Raw genomic sequence first — 12,039 nt, 5'->3', positions numbered from 1 at the left:
TTTGGTCAGCTGGGTCATACCAGCTGTTTTGTTTGTATATGTTATTCATCTATTGGTTCTATAGTTTCAAAAATGTTTTTATGAAAATGGCCATTTATAAAACACTATTACAAGATTTTTTAAATTATCTCTTATAAACATAAAATTGGTGTTTTTTTTGAATCATCAAAATGTTGATCCAAGATTTAGTGATGATCCGGTCCTATTTCCCCTGGCACTTTCTGTACTTTCCTTTCACCTTCTTCATTATGATTTCAAATAAAATCAGAAAAGCCTAAAAAACTGTTTTAGTGTGCAATTTCTGTGAACTAGCAGCAGCCAGCAGAATAACAAAAATAATGAAACATTTTCCCCAAACACACCCCCTAACTGCCATTAGTCAGGTAAACCACTGGCCCCGCCCCCGAACTCACCTCATTGGTTGAGCCAGTGCTGTTATGTTGGACTGGTCAGAATTCTCAAACAAACAGAGCAACGTTTCAATAATGTCACAGCTTTTATGTTTTTTAGCAGATATAATGCTTTCATCAAATGCTTTCTCCTTGGAAATTTGTACCTCTGTGTCAGGCATTTGTTACATGTCCCGCATTCAAGTAGGAGACATAACATGAAAGAAACCTAAACAAAACAAAATAATTATATTGTGAACGATAAACCCATCTGAATTTGAAATTATGAAAAATATAAATATTACTTACATTATTTTATTGTCTGTATTGTAAATCAGTGTTTCTGCCATGTTTCAACTGAATACTCCCAATCCAATGTCACAGTTCAGCAACACGTGTAGAATTCCTAGTTTCCCGATTGTAAATGTGATTAACTTCATTCATGTGTTCAGAACTCATAATTATGGTATTTAAAACTTCACTTGAAGGGCAAATAACCTAAAACTGGCTAACTTGTTGTCTCTGCATGTTCAGCTGCCATGGAGAAAGTATTTTACCATAGAAAGAATTACACACTTAGACCTTTATAATCTCAGTTTCTAGAAATGTGTATATTTGACATTTTGACCATTAGTTATTATAGTTATTTTATTTTTATATGGAACAAGTGTTAATAAGAGAGATAAATAGCAATGTGTAATAAGGTTACGAATGGCTGTGTGGCTAACATGCTCTCTGTCTCTCTTTACTTTCCAAGCAGATATATGTTGGGTAAAGGCGCAAAGCGGAAACTAGATGAGGATGAAGAGGGCCTGGAAGGCAAAGCGCTGGCGGCAGGGGCCGGAGCGATGGCCGAAGGGCTCTCGAAGGTCTCCTACACCCTGCAGAGGCAGACCATCTTCAACATGTCTCTGGTGAAGCTGTACAACCACCGGGCCCTGACTGAGCCCAGCTTGGAAAAGCGTGTACTCATCAACAACATGTTGAGGCGCATCCAGGACGAACTGAAACAGGAGGGCAACCTGCGGCCGCTCTTCTTCCCCCCTTCCCCTCCACCCGACGACCCCGTGGATGAAGGTTTCCGTGAGGTGCAACCTGCTTTCAGTGTGTTGTCCATGGTAGCTCCGCCGCTGTCTCAGTCGCCAGCACACTCCTCTCCGGTCCTTACATCTCCATCATCAGGGCTGTCAAACCCAGCACCTTTGGAGGCCTGTCTCACCCCAGCTTCACTTTTAGAGGAGGACAGTGTCACGCTTTGCACATCACCCTCTCCACTCGCTCCTCCTTTTCCGCCAACTCTTCCCAGACTCCTTTCATCTGTGGCCAGAGACAGCTTCTCTTCTGCCCTGGATGAGATTGAGGAGCTCTGTCCTTCACCCTTACCTATAACTACATCAGCGCCTGGTGCTACCTCCCCCTCATCCCTTACAGTGCCCCTCCAAATGCCGATGTGTCCCCCCAGCTTAAACTCAGGGGCCTTGGACTCCAAAGACTGCAGTAAGCCCTGCAGCCCAAAGCTTGAAGGGCTGGTCCCTAACACACCAGATACTCTCCCTCCTAACAGCCTGGACATGAGCACCTCACCCTCTGCCTCGTCCTCAGGATTTTTGACAGATCTGGCCCTAGACGACATCCTGTTTGCAGACATTGACACTTCCATGTATGACTTTGACCCCTGCACCTCGTCCTCGGGTGTGGCCCCATCGAAACTGGCGCCCATGGTGACAGCGGACGAGCTCCTCAAGACTCTTTCACCCTACAGCGCTGCCGCTCCTGCTGTTGGCTCGAACCAGCCTTTCAAAATGGATCTCACCGAACTGGACCATATTATGGAGGTGCTTGTAGGATCATGACCAGGTTTGGAAGGGAACTGGGGAAAAAATGCAAAACCAATTAAAGAGTTTTTACACATGAACTGAGAAAGAAACTGAAGAATTACATTGTGAGTGTTTGTGGGCTTTTTGTACAGTTTTGTGTTTGTTTTGTTTTTAAAAACAAAGTAAATTGTCCATTTTAATGGTGATGTTGCCCAGTACTACTTCTCAACACTGTGCATGCACTATGCTTGCCTTTCCCAAAATAGAACATGAAGAAATCTTATGGAACATACTTTGGCTTCTGGCAGATCTGAGTGCCTTCATCATTTATGACCACTTGGTAAATTCCTGTTTGTTTGTCTTGTCTCATTTTTCTCATCACCATTTCTAATCGAACAAGATGGATTATCAGAGGAGTAGCATCTCTCTTTCCCCTTCTCAGTATACAGGTGCAAGAACGTGCAACGGCAGCCTATTTTCAATTTTTTCTCTCATTTTCACAAAGCACAATTATTTTAAGAGAGCAACTTGGTTATTTTATGTTAATGTTATTTTTTTCTATTCAGAGCTGTTTTATTGCTTTTTAGTAATATTTAAAGTATTCTGTTAAAATGTGGTAATTTATTCTTTTTTGTCTGCTTTCATTTTAACATGCATTAAAGGGATAGTCCACCATTTACTCACCATCATGTCCTTCCAGACCTGTATAAGTTTCTTTCTTCTGTAGAAAATAAGATATTTAAAAAAAAAAAAATTGTCCATAATGACAGTCAATGGGGTTCAGTGTTGTTTTGCACCCTTTTTAACTGTCTTTAAAATAGCTTTTCATGTAGAAGAAGTAAAGTCATACAGGTTTGGAAAAACATGGTGAGTAAATGATGATAGGATATTAATTTCGGGTGAACTACCCCTTTAAGCTTCATTCAGTAAAACATATACATTTATGAAATATACACATTTATGGAATATGCTTTACTGCATTATTTTATACATGGATGTGTGTAGTGGTCAGATATTTACAGTCACCCTAACAGATTTCTTGTGATCTGCCATACTGGCTCAGATTCCATGTGTTTACATCTCAGCTGGCAATAAGTAAACATTTATTCTGATGCACATTGTTTTACAGATACATTTCTTTGATAAAGCCAATGCTAAAACCCTTTATGCTACAAATAACATATGCAATCAATGCTTTTCTGATCAGTAATAAGCAAACTGTCCACTTTCCTTTTTTAGCCTTTGCTTTGGTTTTATTTCATCACTCAGTGAGTGGCTGGTTCAGTTTTAATGCTACACTAATGCACAACAAGATGATCTATGCATGTTTGATCATGCAAAATGGGGGAAAACTGTACCGGACAAGAAAGTTTGTGGTTGCTATTCAGTTCATTCATTATCATCTGTTTGCCAAACATTTCTTTCATATACATCTCTCACCAGTACAAAGGTACATTTCTGTTAACATACTAAAGCATGCAGGATTATAGCTCATAATTGTACAGATGTCAGATGGTTTTTCTATGGTTTGTTCTTATTTCATCTTATTTATACCATTGTGTGTTTGAGTTTTATTAATGGTATCTGTTCATGTTCCAGTCAGACTCTCTCTCTGTTGCCCTGCTGGGTTTTAGTGTCGTTTGGCCAGTAGAAATGGTCACATTACATTTAGGTGGAGTACATTTGGGGGAGCTTTGTTATGAACAGATATGATGGGAGAGTATTGTGCATGTATATGCAATAGACTGCACAGTATAAACCACTGATGTTGATCAGATTAGGTTTGGAAGGATTATTTTATGTGCACCTAACTTAAAAGAAAAGGGACCATTTATCATATCAGCTGTATTAGTTTGACATGGTTTCACATGGTAAACTAGCTTACAATAATAATGTTAGATATACATACCGACAAACAAAAACTGGTGAGAATCAATTTAAAAAAGTAGGGTGCAGTGTCAGAGACGAAAGACAATGTGTATTTTTAAATGAAATATTATTTCCCATACAAGTGTGACCATTAAAAATCTGGGATTTGAACTTCCTATCATGAAGACGTAAGATAGAGGTGACGATTTAGATTTGTTACTACCCAGAGTTCAAAAGAGAGATTGCCTGAGAATTGAAAACATGAGTGAATGAGAGCCGAGTGGACAAATCTATGGAAGCAAAACTATGATTAATATTTCTTATAGGATTTTGGATTTGGAGTGCTTGTTTTGTTTTAAGTTATTTATTTTTGTTTCCTGTGTAAATATATTTATTTTTGTTAAGATAACATCCAGATTGTAATTTGTACAGAATATGAGATAGGAATGTATTATGCTTATGGGAATGTATCACTGCTTATTAATTGGGGTGGAAGCCATTTTTTTCCCGTCTTGTTTAATAATGCATTATTTTGTGTCTTTTTATTTTATTGTATTATAATTTGGGGTGGTGTTTGTGCTAGTCGTCTAGGTCAACACTCCCTGCCCTTATTTAATTATAAGTATTTAATGTTTTATATATTTCAGATTGTGTGCTAGGAAAAGGTTTGTGAAGCAATACTTTATTCTCTACAAACCTCAGAATTTCAATCTTCCAAAGCCTATTTCTGGGAAAATCTTTTGATAACCCTCAATGCCAAATGAAAAGAAGGGCAGCATGATTTCTGATGATATTGATTGTTGTTGTTTTTTTAATGGTGTCTCACTGTCCTATGGTTCAGGCCATATATTCTGGGAAGGTTAAAGTGGTTTCAGGATAGTGACCACCGTGATTGTTCGTGTGTGTGTGTGTGCGCGTATGTGTATGTGTGTGTGTGTGAATGAAAAGGAGAGAGAAAACGTGGTGGAGGGTTTTCTGCTCATTAAGAAAGGCTGTATCTTCAGGCCTTGGAGCTGTGCCTTTTTCTATGCAATATTACGAACACGTTCATTTTGAGAAAAATAACCCATCAACTGATGATCACTGTATTTGCATCAAGGTGTGGACTGTATAATATATCAAATATGGACATGTGTCCATGAATTTGAAACAGTCTTACTTTTCTAGTTTTATACCATACAATAAATGGATAAAAAATACATTCTGCATTTGTTTTCCTTATTTTCCATCACACTAAAGCATGCCACTATTAAAATATAGTGAGTGCATACACTCTTTAAAATTATGGTTCTTTATTAGGATCTGTATTTCCACCTTTTCAACCTTAACATCAATGGAACCTTTCCACTGCACAAAATGATTCTTCATTGTAGAAAATGGTTCTTCGGGCTGCAAAAATTTCTTCACACTAAGAAAAAAAATGGTCATTTTAAGAACTGTTCCATAAAGTTTGTTTAGAGAACCTAAAATGGTCCTTTTACCACAAATGAACAGGTAAGCTGTATAATTGAGCTGCCCTGTATGAAGCAGCGGACATTTCTCCGCATCAACAGTTGCCTCCATTTTGCACCTATGACTCATGAGCTGGTAGCAGGAGTCTATTTCCAGTATTGGGGCCGCACAGCTGTGTAGCAGGGACAGTTTTAGCATGTGGCAGTGTCTGTGTAAAGTGTAGGGGGATGGCCGGCTCGAAACATGGCCCAACTGATCTCTGGTCAACATGAATGTTTTTCCCCAGTGGATCATGTTGTTTTTTATGAGAGTAGTGAGTCAGTGTATGAGCTGTAGGATCACTCATGCTGACCATCTCACTTTTACTATGTTTTTCTTTCCTTTATCTAAAACAACTCTAGTTGTTTCTCAGTTCAGCTCTATGCAGACACAACCTTAATCATGTGCTGTCATAAAGGGCTTGTTTTCATTTTCCGCCCCTTTATAGTCAAGCTTCTTAAGTTTCATGTTTCATGTGCAGTTAGCAGGTGAAATATTTGCCTTCTCATACTGTATTGTTTCCAGTAAGTGTTATCGGTCCTGTGTCATAAAGCTGACTAATTTGCTTTGGTTAGCATCTTTTCTTTTCCCTTCAACCTTCTTTGTTGGCCCACTTTTATCCACATGAAGAAATGGGTCAAACCAAAGAAAAGAAAGAATGTGTTTCCTAACTGCAGCTCACTGTAATGCATGATTGGAAGGTGCTGTAATGTTTGGAGTTTTGTTAACTACAGTCATTTACAGATACAGTATGTCTGAAAACCCTGAAAAACACTCAAAATAACTGACAGGCAGAGTGCAACTCAAAATCTTCATATTCTAAAAATTATTATTATTATTATTTAAATTATATATATATATATATATATATATATATATATATATACATTTCTTATGTATTAATTAATTAATGTTAACATAGACTGGTATATTTCTTTTTAACCTCTTAACACTCAATTCTAGTAACACTCACTTTTCAGGATCCAGTCACTGATGGATAAAAGTTCCATCCTATATTTCCCACTTGCATATATCTCAAATATCTCTGAATAAAAAGTAAAAAATACAATAAAAACCTTGTCAAGTTTCACAATAACTTGAATGATTCTAATTTTGTTTTATATTTAAGGAGGTGGGTGGTCTTCAAACCTCTTCACTTGTGCCAATAGTCCCAGGCCAAGAATAATCAATGGGCAAAAATACACCAGAGTGATTTTCATTATTTTTCATGACACAGTTGACACACCTGTCTGATGGACCAGTATCATGACAAGACAGGTCCTACCTCCCCATTAGCTATCAGTTATACAAAGTACACAAACAACAGTAATTTAAAATACAAATCAGAGTCCAAAAAAGTTGGGACACTGTACAAATTGTGAATAAAAACAGAAGTTTCAAATTTCAATATTTTATTCAGGATACAACATAGATGACATATCATATGTTTAAACTGAGAAAATGTATCGTTTTTAGGAAAAAATAAGTTGATTTTAAATTTCATGGCATCAACACATCTAAAAAAAAGTTGGGACAAGGCCATGTTTACCACTGTGTGGCATCCCCTCTTCTTTTTATAATAGTCTGCAAACATCTGGGGACTGAGGAGACAAGTTGCTCAAGTTTAGGAATAGGAATGTTGTCCCATTCTTGTCTAATACAGGCTTCTAGTTGCTCAACTGTCTTAGGTCTTCTTTGTCGCATCTTCCTCTTTATGATGCGCCACATGTTTTCTATGGGTGAAAGATCTGGACTACAGGCTGGCCATTTCAGTACCCGGATCCTTCTTCTACGCAGACATGATGTTGTAATTTATGCAATATGTGGTCTGGCATTGTCATGTTGGAAAATGCAAGGTCTTTTCTGAAAGAGATGATGTCTGGATATGGCTTCTTTTTTGACCTATAGAGTTTTAACCAGCAATGGCAAATGGCACTGTGGATTGTGTTCACCGACAAAGTTTTCTGGAAGTATTCCTGAGCCCATGTTGTGATTTTCATTACGTTCCTTATATGTACATTTAACTTTTCCGGCCTCTTATTGCTACCTGTGCCAACCTTTTTGGAATGTGTAGCTCTCATCAAATCCTAAATGAGCCAATATTTGGCATGACATTTCAAAATGTCTCACTTTCAACATTTGATATGTTATCTATAATCTATTGTGAATAAAATATACGTTTTTTAGATTTATAAATTGTTCCATTCCTTTTTTACTCACAATTTGTACAGTGTCCCAACTTTTTTTTAATCGGTTTTGTATGTATTTACAGTAATTGCTTAATATACACTTTCAGAAAAAAAGGTACAAAGCTATCACTGGAGTGGTACTCTAAGATACAAAAGTTAATCTTTGTATCTTATTTATCCCTAAATAGAACATACAGTCTCACCGCTTTAAAATTACATATCAGTGTACTTTTGAAAAAGCAAATCTATAAAGCTGGTGAGGCAGCTGTGGCCTAATGGTTAGAGAGCTGGACTAGTTATCAGAAGGTTGCCGGTTTGAGTCTCAGTGGTGGTAGGAGTTGTCAGTGGGGGGATTGAAAAAACAGCGCTCACTTCCACCCTCAATACCCTGGCTGAAGTGCCCTTGAGCAAGGCACTGAACCCCACAGTTGCTCCCCGGGCGCTGGATATATAGCTGCCCACTGCTCTGGGTGTGTGTTCACTTCTCACTGCTGTGTGTGTGCACTTGGATGGGTTAAATGCAGAGCAACAATTCTGAGTATGGGCTACCATACATGGCAAATGTCATTGACTTTCACTTTCACTAATCAGTCTGTGTGCTATACTAGTACATAAGCTAAATGAAACGCACATCAATGGTCATTATAACATAGTTCAAGCAACATATCATAATGAGATTTTGTAGAATTGTAAGAAAGCAATAAAAAAGGGAATTCATCAAAAAATGTTCAGCCAATGGGATCACTTGGGGTCCTACTGACCAGGGTTGCCAACATGCTTACAGGCTCTGTCCCGGCTCACATGTCAATCTCACGCCAAATTGGCCACCGTGCTTGCGATATGGAACAGTCTCGGCTTTGAAATTTTTAGAAGTTTTAATACGAAATTTAAACAATAGATACAATGTTTTTCTACACTTAAGCTTTGATCCACCCCGGCGTCGCCACGCGGTCACGTGGGTCATGGAGCTCTCTAAACCAGCGTTGACAATCTATTTGAATGGATTTAAGTAGAATAGACAATTTTATGCATTTTTTAAGCAACATTACAGCATACTATGCATTGATTATTTTGTCGATGACATTTACAATATCATTTTATTCTGGAGAGTGATGGAGAGGCAACATTAAAGGAATAATTCACCCAAAAATTAAAAGAAAAAGTGGAGAGTTCCTTTAAGGTTAAAATTAAGAAAGGGTTTTAAATTCCAATGAAAAGAGACAAATTAGACTCATTTTGTGGTCAAAAAACAAACAAACAAACAAATCCTTTTCATTTGTAAAGCCATGGTTAACCCACTGACGAAAGGAACCTGTATGGCTCTTTACTAAATTGTATCTAAAATATTGCAGGCGTGTACTTATTATTTTTAAGTTTTTCATTTGAAGAAATATTTAGACATGATTAAAGACTAGATTTTCAAATGTGAAATTAAAAAAGTTAATACTTACATCCTTTTTTAAAAAAATGATACTTATATAAGTATAAATAATGAATGCAAGCAAATACTGAATTTAATCCCAAGTATAAATGGGGCTAAAAAGGCATTCAACAAAAGATTTGTATCCCCTTTTATGTACAGTAAATACATATGAATTGATATTGAAATCCCAACATGTTGAACATTTACGTTTTGTGATCTCCGATGTTCTTCTGAGCAGATTTTCACTGTTAACGCTCCTCACACCACAGGAAAATCTGATAAGATAATCTTTAGAACCACCAAGATAATCGGGACATCCCCTAGGATTGTCGGAAGGGGAGAAATCGGTCCAAAATCAGCCCGATTTACTTGTGGTATGTACCCAGCATTAGAGAGAGTATACGATACATCAGCTATTGGTCAAAATACTCTAAATTATTGTACTGTGAGCTTTGATTAACTTTGTACTACTACTCCTCATACTCTTTTACTGTATAGAAAAAGAGCAGCTCAGACATTCCCCTAAATTCATCTAAAAAACATGCTGCTGTGTAAATAATGAAAATATAAATTTTTGAGTGAACTATCCTTTTAAATTAAATGAGAGGTAGAAAGTAACCTGCCCTTGCAGCTGCATTTCTAATTTGATTCTGCTCAGTTCACAGGCCATGAAGCAGACAGTCTTCCTTGTTTCTGTGGAGGCATAGAGAGAAAGAGAGAGAAGAAAGAAGAATGAGAGAGACTGCAAGAGCCTTGCTCTCTCCTCCCCTTCTCCCTGTCAGGTTGGCTTTGTGCAAATATCTGAATGATCTTGTTCTGCTGTGACCACGGAGGGAAAGAAGCCACACCTTCCCTCCGCCAACCACAAGCCCAGCTCAGCAGGCACACAAGCAGTTGCACTTTTATATAACACACACACACACACACACACACACACACACACACACCAGCCCATAGCTGCCCCCTCTGGCTGGAATTTGAATCGTTCGTTACAGCGGCATCTTCACCCTTCCTCTGAAGAATAGATGGTAATGCTTTATTTACAGTGTCCATGTTACAGATATCACGTTACTGCACTTGATTACATATAGTTAAGGTTAAATTCATCATTATTGTTCTATAAATATACATGCATTAATCTATCTGCAGAATCTAGACAGTCTGATATTCATTGGCTTAATTTATGACATTCAAGAAAAAAATTCAAATTATATTTCAGTTTTCAGGAGAGGAATTATTTAACCATTTTACACTAAATAATACACTGAAGTCTTTTTCAAAGATGTCTTTTTGTACCATTATAAAACTATTGTGAGAACTGAAAGTAAGGCTGAATGTTATGTTTAACAATATAATAATAGTAAACATTTGAAATACATAGAGGATAATTTAATAGATGATTTGAATACTGATACATTAAGCATAGATTGAAAGTTGACCAAAAGACTTTATCTATCATCTACATTACATACCAAAAGCAACAATCTCTTTAAAGTCCCCATGCTTCCTCAAGCATAGCAAATTAATTTTTTGAAATGTAAAGGTTATGGGTATTCCCCCATTGTGGGATCCTACAAAAAAATGGACCATCCAATCATGCAATATCCACATTATTTTTTTGTTCATTTGTTTATTCATAAAGTAATTTATAGTTTTACAACATGCATTGATTTGCTTTTAAAATTCTGAATTTGTATTTGATTGTCAAAATACACACTGTTAATATTGGATTTACTGTTAAAAAAGCTTGAGTTAAGTAAATTAAATTAAATTATTAATTATTATTTAGCAATAATAAATCATATTTTTAACTTGATCAATGTAAAATGTAATAAATTAATAAAAGCTATTTTAAATATTTTTTTTAAAGTTACCTGAAACACAAACAAGGACTGAATTAAAACAATGATGGATAATGTAAGATTTAAAGGCATCAGACATACAGACCCCACAGGAGTTTAGAAGTTTCACTAGAATGGAAGTTTGCCATATAACAGTGAGCTTATGCCGAGTTACATTTGTATCAAAGGTCACGGAGAGTTAATTATTATGAAGGACACTGAGCCCTGAAGGATGGAGCCAAGACTGTCAGACTTGCATGGATTTTTAAACCTATCAGACACTTCAAAAAAAAAAAAAATTATATGGTGTGTTGCTGTAAATAAGTTCATGTGATCTTGTATTTGTGTCCGTGTGTGTGTGTGTGTGTGTGTGTGTGTGTGTGTGTGTGTGTGTTGAGGGGAAAGAACAGGAAGTAAGAAACAGACCACACACACCTGCTATATAGAGAGAGTGGGTGTGAGGAAGTGTGTGGGAGCTTGACATTCACAAAATAACACACAATAAGCATATTAAAACATATTCAGTAAAGGAACGATACAGAGAAAAAGAAACAGATTGCAAATATTCATATGGTGAAAGCAGATTCGAAGAAAGATCTTGAATATGACATCCTAAATACTAAGCTTATTACATCTGTTCATTGGATGTTTATTCCTTTAATGCCCGGGAACACTTTTAGACATCCATCAGCATTTTCTACAGGTGATGGTTAATGTCAGTTACATGGGCGTCAGTTTGGTTTGAAATGTGGTGGGGACAGAGACGCATTCAGAAGTGCATTTTCAGAAGTGGTGGGTACAATGATGCATTTTTTTTTCTCTTTCGCGCAGGTCATGTTTTGAAATACGTCCTGTATCTTATTAATGTTAATAAATAAAAATGTATACAAAAATGTGATGATGTCCGACTTGTTTTATGAAGAAGAAAGCCGTACAAAGCATTAGACATATGATATATGACCCACTAATCTGCTTCATATCATCATATAAGTACCATGTTGACAATATGACATGGCCATG

The 12,039-nt window shown here is 36.9% G+C and overlaps 1 protein-coding gene across 3 annotated transcripts in view; it reads left to right on the top strand.

Moving 5' to 3' along the window:
* LOC132110705 (SERTA domain-containing protein 2-like) overlaps positions 1-3,432 on the top strand; it is a 36,874-nt gene extending 33,442 nt beyond the window's left edge. For 2 of the 3 annotated variants that reach the window (XM_059517542.1, XM_059517540.1), the window contains exon 2: positions 1,150-3,432. In XM_059517542.1, the coding sequence (XP_059373525.1) occupies positions 1,154-2,242 (1,089 nt within the window). In that variant the 5' untranslated portion in view covers positions 1,150-1,153 and the 3' untranslated portion in view covers positions 2,243-3,432. Of the gene's footprint in view, positions 1-1,146 lie in introns of all 3 variants that reach the window. The other variant, XM_059517541.1, reaches the window with a different exon arrangement.
* The last annotated feature ends 8,607 nt before the right edge of the window (positions 3,433-12,039 follow it).

Source organism: Carassius carassius, chromosome 30 (genome assembly GCF_963082965.1).
Source record: "Carassius carassius chromosome 30, fCarCar2.1, whole genome shotgun sequence".
Classification (NCBI taxonomy): Eukaryota; Metazoa; Chordata; class Actinopteri; order Cypriniformes; family Cyprinidae; genus Carassius; species Carassius carassius.
This window is presented reverse-complemented; position numbering and strand designations above follow the sequence as displayed.